This window comes from Limulus polyphemus, unplaced genomic scaffold, assembly GCF_000517525.1.
Source record: "Limulus polyphemus unplaced genomic scaffold, Limulus_polyphemus-2.1.2 Scaffold885, whole genome shotgun sequence".
Lineage (NCBI taxonomy): Eukaryota > Metazoa > Arthropoda > Merostomata > Xiphosura > Limulidae > Limulus > Limulus polyphemus.
Genome location: NW_013666495.1, coordinates 1 through 18521, shown reverse-complemented (window position 1 = coordinate 18521; position 18521 = coordinate 1). Strand labels below are relative to the sequence as shown.

General features: G+C 34.1%; 2 protein-coding genes across 2 annotated transcripts in view; both read left to right on the top strand.

Annotated features, from left to right (window-relative positions):
* Positions 1 to 11668, top strand: part of LOC111086154 — a 26599-nt gene extending 14931 nt beyond the window's left edge. Inside the window, exons 2-13 of the mRNA XM_022387855.1 lie at positions 3107 to 3302; positions 4566 to 4717; positions 5262 to 5385; positions 6012 to 6274; positions 6887 to 7160; positions 8015 to 8280; positions 8542 to 8977; positions 9161 to 9205; positions 9449 to 9946; positions 10255 to 10611; positions 11020 to 11393; positions 11489 to 11668. Of these exons, the coding sequence (XP_022243563.1) occupies positions 3107 to 3302; positions 4566 to 4717; positions 5262 to 5385; positions 6012 to 6274; positions 6887 to 7160; positions 8015 to 8280; positions 8542 to 8977; positions 9161 to 9205; positions 9449 to 9946; positions 10255 to 10611; positions 11020 to 11393; positions 11489 to 11668 (3165 nt within the window). The remainder of the gene's footprint in view (positions 1 to 3106; positions 3303 to 4565; positions 4718 to 5261; positions 5386 to 6011; positions 6275 to 6886; positions 7161 to 8014; positions 8281 to 8541; positions 8978 to 9160; positions 9206 to 9448; positions 9947 to 10254; positions 10612 to 11019; positions 11394 to 11488) is intronic.
* Positions 11669 to 14345: 2677 nt separating this feature from the next.
* Positions 14346 to 17846, top strand: LOC111086156. Its single transcript, XM_022387858.1, has 6 exons — positions 14346 to 14513; positions 14650 to 14850; positions 15190 to 15443; positions 15627 to 15786; positions 17252 to 17398; positions 17722 to 17846. The coding sequence occupies exons 1-6, from the start codon at positions 14348 to 14350 to the stop codon at positions 17760 to 17762; spliced, it is 969 nt and encodes a 322-aa protein (XP_022243566.1). The 5' UTR covers positions 14346 to 14347; the 3' UTR covers positions 17763 to 17846.
* Positions 17847 to 18521: the final 675 nt, after the last annotated feature.

The window sequence follows — 18521 nt, the reverse complement described above, 5'->3', positions numbered from 1 at the left end:
TGGGTTTATTCTTTCCGAATGCAACTTTACGATACACTTATTTTCAACAATCACTCTATAACAAACGCTATATCAACGAACGTCAACAATACTTCTGACTGCAGTTCAATTACTCAGTATCTACACACACATTACACTCCCGTCACGTTTTCACCCTCTTTTATATACCAGCCTACCCTATATCTAGTAAACGCTGGAGCATTCGCCAAGGTACAGGATAGTTCTAGAAACGTGGCGTCACACTAGTCATGTGACTTCGCTTACGCAACAATATGGATATTGTCACCGATTGCAATTTGAAGAAAGGACTTAAAGTCACAAAGAGTGTTCAAAAGGGTCCATTGTCATTATTTTTGTGTGTGTGTGCTTTTATGCATCTTACAAAGTGGCCAAGACCTGTATTAGTTCAATTACTAAACAAACCATTTCATTTGATCTTACAGTAGGAACACCACCTCCTTTATACTCCCACCCGTGACAATATCTATAGTTAAACACTTTTAAAACTGCAGTGCCACCTAGCCTAACACATTCCTCAAGAAATTTCATTGTGTCTTGTATTATAATCTCACAATTCGTCAAGCAGTTGTGAATATAATCGAGTTGCATTTACTGCATTTACATTATGATCTCTTTCTAGTTTTGAGATACTCTGAAAATGTTTTGAACCTAGAATAAAAGCAATTTAATAACCTTGAAACTGTAATGTAAAATTTAAAACTTCTTTAACTTGGTGGTTCGATGAGATATCACACTAAAACTACGAGAACTTTCAACTGGTGATTCTTAACTAAATGAGTACGGTAACTCAATGAAGGGTGTTATCTAGAACAGTGTTTTGAAATTAGGGTGACAGTAGGTCACTTCTGGAATTATGAAACAACTCAGATGGACTTAAGCTACAAATTCCAATTTTAACTCCATGTTTAAAAGCTGTGATATTTAGGAGAGTCAAAATAGGAACTTGTAGCTGGGGGAGATTATGTGAACACTATGTTTCAAACCTTAAGCTTACTCGTTTATTTTTGTGCGATTACATTTTCACTCTAATCTACTTATCTAGTTTCTGTATTTGTTTGATGACCCCTATTCCTTCTTTTTAAATTCACAATTTTTAATAATCTTGCAATAATACAAAGATGCAGCAAGAGACCTAAAACCATTAATCTATGGAATCACAGTTCCAACATGCTAAAACCGGGCCACACAGCTCCAACATGCTAAAACCGGGCCACACTGTTCGACATGCTAAAACCAGGCCACACAGTTCCAACATGCTAAAACCAGGCCACATAGTTCCAATATGCTAAAACCGGGCCACACAGTTCCAACATTCTAGAACCGGGCCACACAGTTCCAACATGCTAAAACCGGGCCACATAGTTCCAACATGCTAAAACCGGGCCACACAGTTCCAACATGCTAAAACCGGGCCACACAGTTCCAACATGCTAAAACCGGGCCACACAGTTCCAATATGCTAAAACCGGGCCACACAGTTCCAACATGCTAAAACCGGGCCACACAGTTCCAACATGCTAAAACCGGGCCACTTACAGGTCATTTATATGGACAATATAATGGTGGTATTGTATTTTGTTGTTTCTTACTTTTATCTCGAATCTATTTATTTGCGTAGTCAGCATATGTAATAAATATCATTCTCTTTTACATCATTTAACTGTTTAAAAAATAAACAGTCTGTTATTATTGTGATAATTATCTTGAAATTAAATGTAAGATTTCTTACTAATAATACAAGTGTGATAAGAGCTACGGATCGAACACATTCACAGTGCTTACTAAGATTTCCTAATTGTAATATAATAGTGTGAAGGAGAAAGGTGTGAACTAAGAATTTTGGAAGCTACATTTTAAAAGAAACTATAAACGTGATTAAATTTCTTAAAAATTTTTATTTTCCAACTCCTGTTTTTAACACAAAAATGAAATAATTTCATTTGCGGTAAACATATTTATAGTGTTCACTACACTTACCAAAATTACTAACTTATTTTCCACTTTCAATATATAGGTATAGCCGCTACTTGGTTCGACCTGTATACAGTAGCAATTAATAATCTTATATTTAAATTCGTATAGAACCTGGCATACCCAAGGTGCAGCTAAGAGTATCACAGAACACGTTATTTGTGATACCATTTTTTCTCTATATACATTGATTCTACTAGTGAGTGAGAGAAAGTTGAAAAGGTGTCCGCTTTAGATTTAAAACAGTCTACCTTATTACAAATATAAATATTCTAAATACTTTACTACCATTCTTTCTCAGTACAATGCTACAAACTTACAATTAGGTAAATGAGTAAATAAATGTTCAAATGCTGAATCAAAATTTAGAAAGCAACCATACTCTTTCATTAAGTCACTCATACTTATTGGCTGATAAACTTGGGAACGGAAGAAAAATATACAAAAAATGTGGAACATTTTTACAGAAAACAAAATCAGTATTTTGAATACGATTTATGTCGGTAGGTTACGTGTCGTTAGAAAGGTTGGCGTCGTGTGCCACGCCCACAGCTTGAGGCAGAGTATTCCACTATATTAATGGGATTCACTGGATTGACGTTACCGGTGTGTCTTGTGTTATTTTTGGTAAGTGAAGGATGTGTTATAGAAAAATCAAATTTGTTGGTGATTTTGTTTTAAGGTGAATTGGATAATGTTATCAGAATGGGTTGTTAATTATTTTTATAATTTTGTTTTCAGGTGATATGTGGTTCGTAACTTACTTTATTTTATCATTATGGGTATGGCGACCTTTATCATCGGAATTTGTGGTAAGTATTATTGATGTCTTTTTTTTCTCCTTTCATCTAATACCCTGGCTATTGTCTTTTTTTTTATGAGTTGTTTATATTTGGCTATTAATTATTACAACTGTATAATTAAGGTAAAATCGCGAATGACTATATTGGGGAGGGTGGATTTAGTTAAGGTAAATGTATTTTTTAAACACTTTTTGTAAATGAAATGTTATTTTCTAAAACTATATTATGTGCATTATGATTTAATTTGCGATACGTTGTTTTTAACTTTTGCTGCTACAATTAAATAACAAATTGTATTTATTTCTTACCAGCGTGCAAACTACCAACGTAACGGTGTTTTTGCTGATACTCTTAATTCTGTGGTTTTGGATATGACTCGGCAATACTTTGCAAGAGAAAACTATGACACGGATGACTTCTTTTATGACATGGATCATCCAGAACTGGAGAAAACTACACCTTTTTTTCATGGCTTTATACCTGGTACTGGTTACAACAACAGAGAAGGTAAGTGTAAAATTTAGTGTAATACGAGTAGGACTTTGATATTGTAATCAAACTAGTAGTACTATATCGGTCTATAATCTTTTTATCGCTACTTTTTAAGAGGGAGGAGTTGGGGAAGTTCATCTCGATATAATCTAAAAATTTCTCCTCTATTAGAAACTTGCTACTTCATTAGTTCCTACATCACTTTCATAATTGTATGATTAACAAATATTACTAAACTTTTAATAATAGACGTAGCCTAAATAATTACAACTGGTAGACTAATGTTTATAATTCCTCCTCTTTCCCTGATAACTACTGGTAAATTATTTTCTACTGTCAAGAAATCTAACTCTTTGGGGGGGGGGGGAATGCTGCTCTTATCGGTTGTTTGTAATTTAACTTTCAAAATGTGCAACTTTTAAACAAACTGCGCGATTGTTATTTTAACTTTTTTTCAAAAACACTCCTTCTAATGGCTGCATTTGGAAGTTATTAAAGTAACCCATTCTCAAAGAGGTTTTGTACGCTAACAGAACTTCCTTTAAACTTGCAACCGATTAGTATTTCTACAGAACTTTTAGGGTACCTTTTATATGCTTTCACAGGAGTAACAAGTTACTACCAAGAATATAAAACGAATCTCTAACTCTCTCGAAAGGAAAGATTACATTAACTTACTCGTCTATTGACTCTTACTTAACCTGCACATTATACATCAACGAAACTTGTTTGTTCTTCTACCAGATATCTTTTTACAAAATATCTACGAAGAAAGCTTGACGACAGACTCCTGTACAAAACTGTGGCGATACGTTCGGTTTAACAACTCTGACTTCATACTGTCTGTTGAAAACGAGAAAGTTCTTTTATGGCGAATTGGCGATCTAGCAGATGGCATGAGTTTGAGAACACCAACAGCTATCTTGTCGCACATTGCAGAAAATGGTAACTTTTTATATAAAGCTCTAAAATATGGTGAAAAAGTAACTTCTTTTTATAGACTACTAATCAATAGTAAAAATGTATTGTGTATTTAAACTTCAACTAATACTTGGCCTTCAATCTCTACTTCCAAAATAAATTATACCAATGTTTTAATATACTTAATTATATTAGGGTAACGAAATCTGTCTCGTGCTTTAAGTAGTTTTTTTTTTTTGTTGCTAATGAACTACACATCGCACCATTATGAACAACATTTATTCTAACATTTTCTTGATCTACGGCTTTAATGTTTAATTCTTTTTGCATCTTTTAATTTAACCTTCACTTATGCAGGCTTTCTTTTAATTCTAGCTATTATCCTTGATTCTATATCTTTCGTTAAAACCTACGAACAGCTGCAAATCTTAGCAGTTGTCATTCTGGAGGCTTCCGAACATGCCGCTCGTTTAACTGTATACACGGTAGTGAACGGATACTCGAACCAGGTAGGTGGATTTCAAAACAAGTAACTTCAAACATTATGTACTTACTGGTTAACATTACGTATACACTCGGCTTCAATAGACCTTTCGCTTAATAAAACTAAACTTTAAATGATTGTCTCTCGACACTTTTTGGTACAGACAAATATACCTTCCTCTTACGGGATGTAATAAAAGCCTGAAACCATAGGTAATTTGTAGCTTTAATTGATTTTCAGTGTCTAGTTCTAAGCTTTCTGCACACCCTGTACTTTACTGGCCCCAAAGCTTTGGGATCTGCTAATACTAACATACTCTGTAGATTTGTGCGAATATTTCAAACTAAACCTTTCACTATTTAATGAGTATTTGTAATACTAATTTTTCCCCTTCTATTATATTGCTGTAACTTGCTAATTCCTAACTTTTTTTACTTTTTAATTTGACTTCCTTAACTTTTCCTTCATCCTTTCTTTTAAAGATGTGAAACTTAAATCAAAACCTAGCTCGTTCTAAAACTTATTTTTAACCTCTATACACCTTAAAAGAAAACTTTATTTTGTTCTAGGCCATGCTATTGAACTTGGACGATACTCCGGTCAAAATAGGTTACGTTTCATCACATTTCGATAGTTCTATTATCCTGCTCTACCATTCTTCATTTGGTTTCAACATTCAATATATTGAGGAAGGTAAGCTTATTAGTTCACGCGTACTTTTACTTGTTCCCCTCTTATTTAACAGTTTATCACGCGTGCTTTATCGATGTCTTCAACCAAATTTTAAGGTAACGGACATAAGTATTTAATTTTCTAAGTAAGAGTTGACGGTTATTACCATTCAACAAAAGTAACAATCTGGAAAAAAACCTTTAAAGGTTTTCGTTACTGCGTTTCAATTTCATTAACTCTTCACTACTTCATTTACGTATGTGACTTCATTCTTCATTTCTAAAGGTATCGGATGCTGGAAGAACGTAATCAAAATCTGGTTACTTAATCCACTAGACTTGGAAACTTTTGTTATAAACGGATTTGGTTACGTGGCTGTTACCAATTCATCTACATGCCTTCTATTGAAACTAGATTGGTTTCTACAATCCCATACACAGTTAGAAACGTAAGTACCTTAACTGTATTTCGGACTTTCGCCTAAAACTAAACTAGTAATTACCTACCTAAGAACCTAAACGTTCTCCTTAGTTTTGTTTTCCTCGTAGAAGGGTCGTGAAGGTAATTTAATATCTTCCAACAAAAGATTAATACTTTTTAGTTCAGCTGGCATGAGGTTATTTATCTTTCTTTTAGATTGTATGTAGATCATATTCGTGATCTCCAGAGTTTTCGTATCGGCTTCGAACACTTCTTTGCTATTATCGCATCCCGGGAACAACACTTACTTGTCTGGCGAAGTGAAAAATTTCATACCAAGCAAGTCTTGACGTTTCCAAACGCCATTCAGCTTCATACAGCTCCAGTGTCTTCATGCAGAGATGACATTGTTGCTCTATTACTCCAAGACACGATACCAAACTCCGTATCTTTACTAATGTGGCACAGTCAGGATGAGAAACTGATTATGGTACCTCCTCAGAGTAAGTAATCTCTTTTGATCTAAAAGTAGGTAACCGTATATCTGAAATTGAAAGAAATTTCGAGATTAATAGTTTCGTTTGAGTTAACTCGTTGTCATCGTTAATATTTTATACAGCCGCTAATATTTGTTCTTCCAATCGCTATTCTCAGTATTTCAGAACTTTCCTCAGGACATCCAGCTATTGCCTGGTAGTATCGCTTCATTCGTCTACAAGAAGACTGCTTATCTTCTAGCTGTAGATAATAGAAAAAACCCGCGCCTTTTCTCTCTGCATACATATATGAAGCCCCTTCCTGATCCAATGTTAACGAGAGTAATGGAGCTGGAGAACTTTATAAGTCATATTCAGGTAAACATCTGTCTCAGTTTTGGGTAAGAATTAACTTTTGTTGCCAGACCTTGAATTCCATTTCCTTTAAACTGTTTACATTAACTAGGCGATGATTTAATTGCTGCGATTTATTTAGAGATTCAGACTAGTAATTTATTTAACTCGTTGATAGTTTAACGCTCATGTTGTTCCGATGTATAATACGAAAGTATTCCTGGCAATCCTAATTTTAAGAATTATGTTAGTATTTCTTATTTTTTTGGCAGGGTCTATTTGAGGAATATAAGAAGAATGTGCAGCGTTTATCATTCGTCTTGGAGCATGCTGTGACTGGCTCAAATGTTTTCATCGTTGAACACCAAATCTTTAACAAAATGAACGTATTACATAGAAGCGTTAGTGCTCTCGAGTTATTGGAAAACTTCAGCTTGGAAGGATCGCAACTGACTTTAGACGAGTTGAAGTGGACGGTTGACTCGTTAGCTCTAAAATTGAGTAATGTTGAGCAAAATCTGGAAGATGTTCTTTCAGCTCTAGAAGGTAACGTATTTATAATGTAATATGAACATTTTAAGAATTATTTTTGCCAAGATTTCGTTTCGAAAGTTAACTAGGAATATTCTAAACTTTCTTCAGTGTATATCGAATATGAAATGTAAGATCTGAGCGGACGACCGGAAGTCGTGTGAAAACTTATCTTCATTTCTTGTAACATGTATAAATATGTATCTTTATCTTCCAGATGCTGCCCTCTCAGACGAGGCTACTCTAATGACTGGAACAAACAAAATACGTGCTGTGCAGTCTTCATCATTAAGAACGTTATTTCTAGATGTAGAAAATATAGCTTCAACTGAAATCAAGATGCTACAAGACTCCATCTATCGGTATGTTTATTATTATGACTTCATTGAATATACTTATGTAAAGTAAGAAAATAAATTAATGTAGAGTGAGTTTGATTCCAAACAAGAAATGTACCTGTGGAGACTTGATCTTGATGTGTAGTCATAACGTCTTTATTAAAGTAGAAGCGATTCACATAGCAGCCTACTTCAACCGACCGTTGTACTGTTACAGGGGTTATAAAACTAATCTCGCCGTTTATGATTTCAGTGGTATCAGATCTGGAAGAAATTAAGATTACTTATGTAACTTTTATTAGATTTGAATGCGCCAAGTATTTAATTAGCATATTTATTTATTTTTTTTTAGAATATTATAATATTTTACTCAATTTAGAAACGATGAAGTACATTCTCTATTTAAACTTTGTAACGTATTATAATTCCGTAATTTATAACTAATTGATATACTGATTTAATAATGTTTTTTTTCTACTCGCAAAAACAAACTATCTGGTTTCTATAAATTTTTTTTTTCTCTTCTTGTAGCTTTCTACTATATGATGAAGCCTCTTATTATAGAAAATTCCCTAGATATTAGTGGGAGAATAAACAATATGGATTTATCGGAAGACTTGGTAACACTGCACAGAAATCATCAAATAAAGGCGCATAAAACTATGAAGGATGAAATATACGTCTACGAAGATCTAACTGTAAAATTAATAGATGAAACGGATATTAAAGAGATGAAACGCTTTTCTCTTACTGAAAATACAATCCAGACAATGTCTACCAAAGAATTCAGCCGGGAGGTACGAGTGCAGGATGTTACAATAACTGGCGTATTTAATGATGTTCAATTAAATATTCTAGGTTCCAACATTGTAAGAATACGTAACCGACAGAGGACCCTCGAATGTTTTAAAGGCAGTTATGTTTTGAGAGCTATTTGAAGTAAATAGGTCACTCGGCAGCTTTACTTTGTCCACTGTTCCTCTAACAAAAAGTTTGTCCACCACCGAGAAATTGTCCTTAAATTTCTTCTTCCCCAAAATTGAGGTTGGTCTGTCAAGATCTACGTCACTGGCTTAGTGGACCAACTAAATACTTCGGATGCGGTGACCCTAACTCTGGAAGACTTTTTGTATGATAAGGTGTTTGCTCGAGGAATAGGAGTAGAGAAAGACGTAATCGTTGGAAAATCTGTTGACGCTGTCGACGTATCTAGCCTGACTCGCTTAATAAAAAGGAAGGACTTTCACTTACCCGGGAAAATAACTTTCTTAGCTGGAGTCCTTGTGGAGCAAAACTTGGATGTTCAAAAGAAAATCTACGAATTGGACGTGGGAATAATATATCATGATGCTATATTTAAAACTGATGACATAGTGGAGATTTATTCACTTAAGGCCTTCGATGCTTTAACGATTAAATCTACTACAGTTAACACTATTAATGGCTTTAACATGGAAGATTTCATGTTTACCGGGGGCAGGCAGACGATAAGAGGTGAGCAAGATACTCTTAACGTAAGTTGATTTACGTATGTAGTTCAGTGTGAGAAAACGTTTATCTCCTAAATACATTTAAATTTTGTATTAAACCTTGTCCATGTGAATTTAAAATTGTTTTGTTTAAATCTTGCGTCTCTTGGTCCTTGTATGTAAATTTATTTAAATATTTTTACTTCAGGTACAAAATTCCTTGACGAGACAAACTTTTCGGACCTGAGAAGTGGTAAGTTGACATGGATTTACTTTGTAGTTTGTTACTTAATTACGTTAATAAACTCCTTACATTATAACCCTATCTTTTTAAATAATTCTTTTTGATAGCAAAGACATTACGATGTCTAACCTGCCTTGTTCATGCTAATTATTCGCTTTAAAGATCTTTAACTTCTCTTTATGTATATAACTTTATTACTTTTATAAATAATGAATTATTCGTTAACTTTTAACATTAATTGCTATTTTTCAGACTCCAATATCGTAGACGAGGTAGACTTGAAAGTCCTCGAGGCAGAACGTGTTTCCCGGAGTTCTGCAAGTACAATACAAGGTCATCTTAACTTCTTTGAAATTCTTTTAGTCGAAAATGCTATAGCGGAAACGGTAGATGGCATCATTATAGAGAACGCTGTCATGGTTTCTCTTCCTCAGGAAATTGTGACTAAGATTTTCAAACCGCATCTGGCAGATAATCGGAGGAAAGAGCCATGTCTATCGACTCGACAGGTGAGAGTGATTGGTGATGTTGAGGTAGAAACAACGGTTGATTCAGTTGACTTGACGAAGTTTACGCGAGAAAGAATAACAATTTCTTCTAACCAGAATATTCTGGTCGAAGTTATACTAGGTGATAACGATGCTGTCTTGATAGAAGCAGAGAGAGTAAACAACGTTGATCTTGCTAAACTTTCCAAAAACGTCATGTCACTCAGCAAAAGTCAAGTCGTATCTGAAAAGAATTTCGAAGGTAAGTTTGTATTTAATCTAAATATATCATGTTAATCTAAAAGTGGGAAGTAGCTGAAAGTTAAATGTGACGCCATAATACTGACAATATTCTGTGTTGGGCATAACTTTTTGATTTATGGTGGGAAAACTCTACAATTACATAGTTTGGTAACGCGGCACATTGGAACAAGTGTAGGTCATTGCTGCAGCTTCACAACGATAGATGGCCTATATTCAATAAACTTCAATATGATTCTACTTAAGAACGTACTTGGGGGGAATGGGGGTTCTCTCTTAATATAAATATGAGTGAAACTTTTTTTTCAGGTGAAATTTCGGTTTTTGGAGACATTAGAACGAGTGCAGGAGTCTCCAACACTAGACTAGATTTAGTTAATACAAATGCTATCAAGCTGAACGGAAACCAAATTTTATTTGGGCACCTTACTTTCCTAGACGTCTTAGGAGTGGCTGAACATTTCATTGTTGAAAAGCTTATAAACAATGTAAACCTTACGCACTTGGTAGAAGACTCTGTTATGACAGGAGGTAACCACGTACTAACGAAACCTGTGTGCTTCCAAAGTTTACTCCAAATAAACGGAGATCTTGACGCTATACTTGTGAACGGTTTTCACCTTCCCGATAAACTACTTACTAGAACTTCCCCTCAAGTAATTACAGGTAAGCTAAATTTTCAGTTATCCATAGTTTAAAGACTACATTATTTTCGGTAAAGAGTAGGATGTAATGTTGAACTAAGCTATACTTTAGTTTGGTAGTTTTCCGTAAAGAAACCTTTGTGCAGCCTTTTTTTTTTCTATATTCGTGACGAAATTGTATCTTTGACAAATGGGAATATCTTGCATGGCTTGGTAACTGTCCTGAGATTCTTAAACTTATTAACAACAACAACAATACTTTCCGCATTCTGTGTATGTTAATACATCTAACGGAAATAGCTTGTAAAGACCCCCCCCCCCCACCTCTTAAAGGTGAATTTTCTTCTTATCCCCACATATGAATATTATGGTCCCTATCTTAATTAGTTCATTCCGAAAAAGAAACTACAATTAAATGATATCGTTCCAGGTTTCTTCGTGTTCGAACGTGGACTGGGCTTATCCTCAAACCTCTTTACATCAGGACTAATAAACGGAGTAGATGTTTCTTATTTGAGCGCTACAACAATGAATCTGGACCAAAACAATGAAGTTCTTGGAAATTTAAAATTTCAAAACGAAGTAGTAATGGAGAAGATCTTGTCCATCTCGGGGCTAGTGAACGGGATAAATTTATCCAGACTCCAAACTGAAGCGGTTTTGGTTAATGAAAGGGGCCGTATAACAATCCCAAAAACTATTTCCAACGAAGTTTTTGTGAAACATAACTTAACGACGAATGTGGTGAACAACTTAAACCTGGAAGAGTTTGTAGCAGATGTGACCTGGATCATCGGAGAAGAGGTTAGTTTACAACATTTCTTCCCTTATCATTTTTCAATTTAAACTTGTATTCCATACAACTCGCGTGAACTAATATAATCTCCTTTTACTCCTAGTATATTCCAACTTCGAAAACCTTCACCGAAGAAGTGGTAGTTCTCCACAACCTGGAAGTTTTAGGCCCTACTAGTGTTTCTCCTATAGATGGAATTGATCTTGCCAGACTAGCCAGAGATGCGATTTATCTTCACCAACCTGAGAAAATCAAAGGTAACTTGGTAGCAGTACAGATTTAGCTTAACTATGTACCTTCTTAGGCCGTTTAGTCTGTGACATGTAAATAATGACGATGGTAGACTGAAGTTGTTGGCAGTGGTGGGATTCAGCCGGTTCGCAACGGTTCGTGCGAACCTGTTATTAGAATTTAATGACCTCCACGAACCGGTTGTTAACAATCGTATGTATAGGCCTAATAATAACGGTACAAGCGTCCTAGGCCTACGTGTGAGTGCAAATCTGTGCTGAATTATTAGCCAGCGGATGAACTCTTTTTCTACAGATTCTTATCTAAATAATTACGTTAATCTATTATTATTATTATTATTATACCTAAGGTTAGATCATCTATATACATAGCTCTAGGCCCTAGATCTATATAATTAATATACCTTATACAGCTATGAAAATTGAAATGTTATGCTAATAATTGGCAAGCACGAAATTTCATTAGAAAATATTTTTCCCCAATAATTTATAAAATTTGTTAGATGATAGATCTATCATCTATGCATTAGTTTAATACATTTTTAAATTTTTAATAAATTTTTGTGTTTTCGCTCCAAACATAACAGGACCCCTTTCTCTAATAATTCATTTCTTTGTTTTTCACCTGTTACTATCCATTTTTTTCAATTTTTTTAAAATATATTTTTTAACGTATTACGTATGGAAGAAATTTAATAAAGATTTGAATTTTGTTAAGTTGAAATATTATAAAACTTTTTTTTTTTAATTTAAAGTTTCTAAAGAATCTTTAACACTATCCTTTCAATACGTTTCTGAAAACCTTCACATCTGAAAATAAAGCCCAAGCCGTGATGGAGTTACATTACAAATGTAGTAGAACTGGTTAAACTAGGCAAGAGGATTGAAGTAACTAAACTATCAATAAACCAGATTCACATACATGTTTTTTTTTGGGGGGGGGGCATTTCCTTATCCCTGTTAGAAGAAAGTTAATCGAAAGGTAAATTCTTATATACCAACAACCAGTGGTGGGATTCAAATATTTTAACAACAGGTTCTCTCACTAGTAGCATGTAAAAATAGTAGATATTAAAAAAAATCACTGAGAAAATAAAAATAGGGCCTCACATCGTATAGAATGTTACCCTGAAATATGGAGATTAAGAACAGAATTTTACAAAAAGATTAAGGAAATTGTGAGGGGCGGTGAAGTATAAACGAATCCATAAAACAAATGTAACATGAACCGATTTCAAGCAATTGTACTAACTACGAGCAACTTTACCAAGACTTACCCTTATTATTTTATGACCACTCGCAGTCTGGTTTCCAGTTGTCAGAAGAGTATCTTTCCTATACTCTTCTAGAACGTGGGTGTTTACAGTTTGGACAACAGTTACGTGGTCTTTGAAGAGCACGTTGGTAAAGCTCTTTTCACCGTAGATTCGCTGGATATCACCATCTAAATACAATTTTACAAAATGTAGTTTACGATATCGAAAGGTTAATTTGATTACAAGTTTTAAATTCAGTTATTAGCAAATATAAAATGGTTATTCATTATTTATATTTTCCCCTAGCCTAAGGTGTGACGATTGACTTTGATGAAAATAAACCTACTAATGTAGAGAACAATAACCATGCAGTAATTTACCAGACGTAGATTTAAAGTACGTCTATAAAACGAAAGTTTAGTAAGGCTTTATAAACTGACCTGTTTTGTTCACAGTAATAGCTCCTACAGACAAGTCTATATTGTTTACACGTCCGTGAATAGTAATACTGCCATCAGCCATTAAAGTCAGTCGCCTCTGGAAGAACATCCACAAAGTCTCCCGTGACGTTCAGTGAAGCATAGAAAACGAATTTATCCAGATGGTACAGTGACTCTGAAGAGGAGAAGTATCAGTTATTGTATTGAAATAGTATTTGTTTATACATATTTACTAGAATTTATAAACATTAAAGCACAAAACAAAACTCACATTTAAAGATCTAAAACCATCTTACTTCTCCTAGTTTAGTGAACTTCAGAAGATCGCAAGTTAATCGTCACCGTTTAACAAAGTTATAGATACCTTCTAGTACATCCCATAAGTAGTCTCCAATAAACTGCTGTTGACGAGTCTCTTCCAAAATATATTGGGTTTTAGCTTTAAATCCGATGTCGAAGTTAACCACCGATTTATCCAACTTGTCCAAGTCAATGTGGTCCACTTCATTTCCAACAAGGACTTCCTCTTCAACTAACAAATTAGCAAGGAAGAATTCTGCGAAAATATCTTGGGTGGTGTCCAGGTAGACAGCTTCCTCCACCAGTAACCAGACGTTAATGCTATTCATTAGACCTTAAATAAGAGCAAGGACTTAGATATGTAAAAATAAATAAAACTGTTCATTTAGTAACATTGCAGTTCGCGAAACGAGAGTAGGTTACTATAGGGAATGGCAACTTGGATTTTTTTTTTTTTTTTATATATATATAAAAGGAATACAGTAACGACATTCATTGTGCTAGTACTCTCAAGATAAAGATCTGTAAACGCGAATGATCACATTCCTCACTCGACAACAGTTTGTTTTTAACTTACCCTGTACGTAGAGGTTCAGAGATTTAACACCACCGAAGAATTGCAACTGGCCAGATATGATCTGTTTATCGTGCAGATTCACGGCTTCTCTTAAGCTGATGTTGTTCACACTCAGTACATGCAAATCTTTTTGTAAAGATGCCACGTAATAGCTATTACGGCAGAGCTTACAACTTTGTAATAGAACAACCTAAGTTACTGTACCTTGACTCGATATCCACATCTACTATTGTACGCAGAATTCCTCTTCACATTCTTCAGCGTGCTTTTATGATCTATGTGGCTGCTCCACAATCGACTGTTGGTATGTATAGTTACCTACTAAACTAATGGAGCACTGTTCGATTTAAACTTACTAATGGCTAATTCGGTAAAATAAAGGTAATTTAAAGACAAATACTTAAATAGTTATATTCACCAATTTTTATTTCATCTTCCAGACACTATAATTGCAGAAATGGATCAGCCAGTGGCTTCATTGGGGCAAAGTATATTGGACATTTCTGTTGTAAACAGGGACGAATCTTATTGCAACATAATCGTCCTACATGTGGAAGGCACGTGTAAGGTTTATGTGTTCGGAAGAGGTCATGGTTACAATGCATTACTAATACAAGTGGCTTCTGTATATGCTGGAAAAGGTAAGTTGTAGTGACCATCTTTATGCAAGCTCTTGTATTGTAAACGCTGAATTACCCAGTTTAAACGTCAAGAAAAGAAACCTTTGGCTTGTACAATCTATTCACTTCTAGAACATGATAGCAACTTGAACAAGTGGATTTCTAAATCTCTAATTATTATTATTATTATTATTATTATTATTAAATGACAATTCTATCCTTTTATGTAATATTTAAACTCGATCAGTTGTTTTAACGTAACTAAAACAAGGTCCTGGTCTTCATATCACAAACAAACCTGAATTTCATTGTCGTATTATATTTGAAAATGTAATTTTTATTGCAACATCCGAAATCTAGAAGCGACGAGTATTGCTGCATTTAGTTTTCACAAGAAAGAGGTTCATATAGCAGTTGCGAGGAAATTTCCTTCGTCGTATACCCAAGGTTCATCTCTATTGTTCAAGCTTGGCAACCGAAATATTGAACTGGTACAACAGATAGCAGCGCCAGCTAGTGACAATGTCGTATATTTTCAACATGGTCCGAAACACTATCTGGCCTTTACCAATGCTATTTCTGTTCACGAAGCTCTAGAACCAAATTCTGTTCAGGTGAGTGTCCCGTTCTCCATTCCTATTTGGAGTAGTGTTCTTTTTTGAGTGGCTTACAAGTAATAAAACTTTAAATATGTTGGCTGTAGTTTTAGAATAATGCAAATCGCTTGAGAGCTATTACAGAATGCAAAGGTTACTGTAACCACTCTTCAAATACTACTAGAATTTTCTCCCCTACAGGTCTATCGCAGCTGCGACTGTCTTGAAATCTTATTCCGGCTCCATCAGAAAATATTCTTTGACAACCCCAAATCTCTAGAAGTCTTCACGTTGGGTAGGCTGCACGAGCTTTACATGATTATTTCAAACTCGACTGTAGTTGAATTCTATCATCTTCAAGGTAGGGTGTTAACTGCAGCATAACATGGTATACCTCGTATATAAAAACGGGAGGTACATTTAGTTTAGTCTTAAAAATGTATTTTTTTTTTTTTTTTTTTATTAAGCTCCATTGTACTTGTTTATACTAATGTCATGAGTAAAAGCTTTGGTACTTCTTCCAGCTTACCTACAACTTAGTCATTTAAGTTTTGGATCTGTTCGTGTGGTGGCACAATCCGCTTTCAAAACAACGTGTATGTTTGCTGGTTCGATTAGTGAATTTAATTCGAATGAGAAAAATAATTGTTTAAAATAATTTAGTTGGTCTCTTATCGTAAGTTTCGCGCTGAAATGACAAATATACACGTCATCAATCTTAGTTTTATACATCAATGGGTCTTGTTGATAGTGTTTGATTAAACTTAGTCCGTAGAAATGGCAAACTACTGAATCGGTATAATGTAAATATGCACTTCAAAAAAATTCAATAGTGTCAGTTTTACTTTAAATAATAAGGTCGCACACTTTCACCTGTTTTTTTCCAAGAAGCCCAAAACCAAGGAAAGAAATCATCTGTAAGATACAAACCAGAAAGCTACCCCCCCCCCCCACTAAATTTTCATCTTTCTTTTTGTTTCAGTCGACATAGCTCTACAACTATTTTAACGTCAGTTTAAAACCTTAAACCTACTCAGTTTCTAGGTTGGTACACATTTTTATGGCTTAGTCCCAATAATTACTAACTTAACTTCATTCTAGCATAAACGATGTTATCGTTAACCCCATCCCCTGAAGTTAACTTTGTACAGAAATGTGACTTTTCGTTTAGCAAAGCTGAAATACAGGGTTAAACAGGAATTACCAGCCAATAATAGATAGTCATTATATGACTGTAAAATCTAGAATATTCGATGCTTTGTACACAATACAATCGGCATCTTTAGTAAGTGAAGGAGTGTTTAAAAAAAAATCATAATTACTTAAATTTTATTATACATTTATAAAATACATTAACTTTAAATCGGGCGGGAAAACGTCGCAAAAGAAAACCATTTGTAAACTGTAGGGATGGCGGTGCCAAAAAAATGTTAAGAATTTTGGAAAGATACAGCTATACAAAAATCATTCTGACATGACATTCAATATTAATATTGAATGTTTCGCGATAAAATGCGTACTTTCATATTATTACACTTAGTTTTATATTTCCGGCTGTTTTTATGTAGTTTGTTTATCTTGGTCGTGTCAGGATAGACATCAATGTAGTGTGGCTAACAACATAGGATTTGCATACAAGGAAAACTAAGTAGTCAAAATATCTTGTCACAGATTCTCGCTATTCGAGCGACCTCCTAATTATTTTGTACTCGTGCATTTTACAGTGTAACATTACATAATGTGAGGAATAATGCGAGATACTTTAACATGTCTCTTATTCGCAAGTTCTTAGAATCGGCTTTTACTAACGATTTCTTCTGTTTCAGGAGAAAGTGGTTTTGTCACTAATACAACTCTTGTGAGAGAAGATATAAGGGATGTGAAACCCTTCGTTGCCCATGGTAACCTATATGTTGCAATAGCTCAAGGAGAGATTGCCAAAAGTTCAACAGTTCTTAAAGCTGAGATGAAGGGTACGTTTACTCCTCGTTATATAGTAATCTAAAGAACTTTTATGGACTCGTTTAAATATATAATGCTTTTCTTGCTGACATTCGTCAGTTATATTTTACTTCTCGAAGTTCCTATACTGTGTTCTAGAAAATGGAGGAGAATAGTTAGTTTAAATACAATTTATTTTTAATGTTTTGAGATTACTGTTCTTTCGTATACTTATTACCTTGGACCCCTTTCTCTTTGTGAGCGTTTCAGCTGTAATGTTGATTTTAATGTCTGAATTCTTAATCATTCTAAAACCAAATCCACTTTACTGTATTTAATGTTTCATATTTTGCAGGTTCCACAGTACCACCACGCCTCTTAACACTCTGGCCATAAGGATTGAAATTTCAGGATTTTATATTCAGTTTTCGTTACTTTGGATATTTTTTTTTAATATAATAACTACTTAATCTTGCTTTAAGAGTTTTCTTTTCTAAGTAAAATGTTTTGGTCTTATCTCTTTAAAATTATTTAAAGTTTCGTTTATAATTTGTATACAACTTTTTTTTAAATAAACTACATGATTTTTAATATTTATTACTGAAAATAATCTGCTCTCGTCTTGAATTCGCTTCGCACTTAGTCTTCATTATATTTAAAATACAAATTTCAAGATCTTGCTTGTAACAAACAGCTTACGAGTATAACTTCAATTTTTGGAAATAAGCTCAAATTCAAACTTTCTATAAAAATGAAATTAGTTTATTGTACAAAAATGCAGATTTTTATTTTTAGTTTTTGTTTGTTTGTTTGTTTGTTTGTTTGCATAAATGATCTTCAATCCAAGAAACTTCAAAACATTTACAACAAACAATTCTCAATAATAAGTAAGTCTAGTCTTTAACATCTGAAAAATAAATTTTATCATCTTGTTAACTACATACACAATTTCTCAACTAGCCCCTTTTTGTCTTAACATTTCTAGTAAATTGTACTGTAACTTATAATGGCTGGAGACGGCTTGAATGGGTAATGAAGAAAAGCTTTAAGTTTAACGTAACAGCAAATGTACAACGTTTCGACAAGGTTTTGTCATCATCAGGGCAAAACGTTGTACATTTGCTGTTATGTTAAACTTGTATTAAAGTTTTTCTT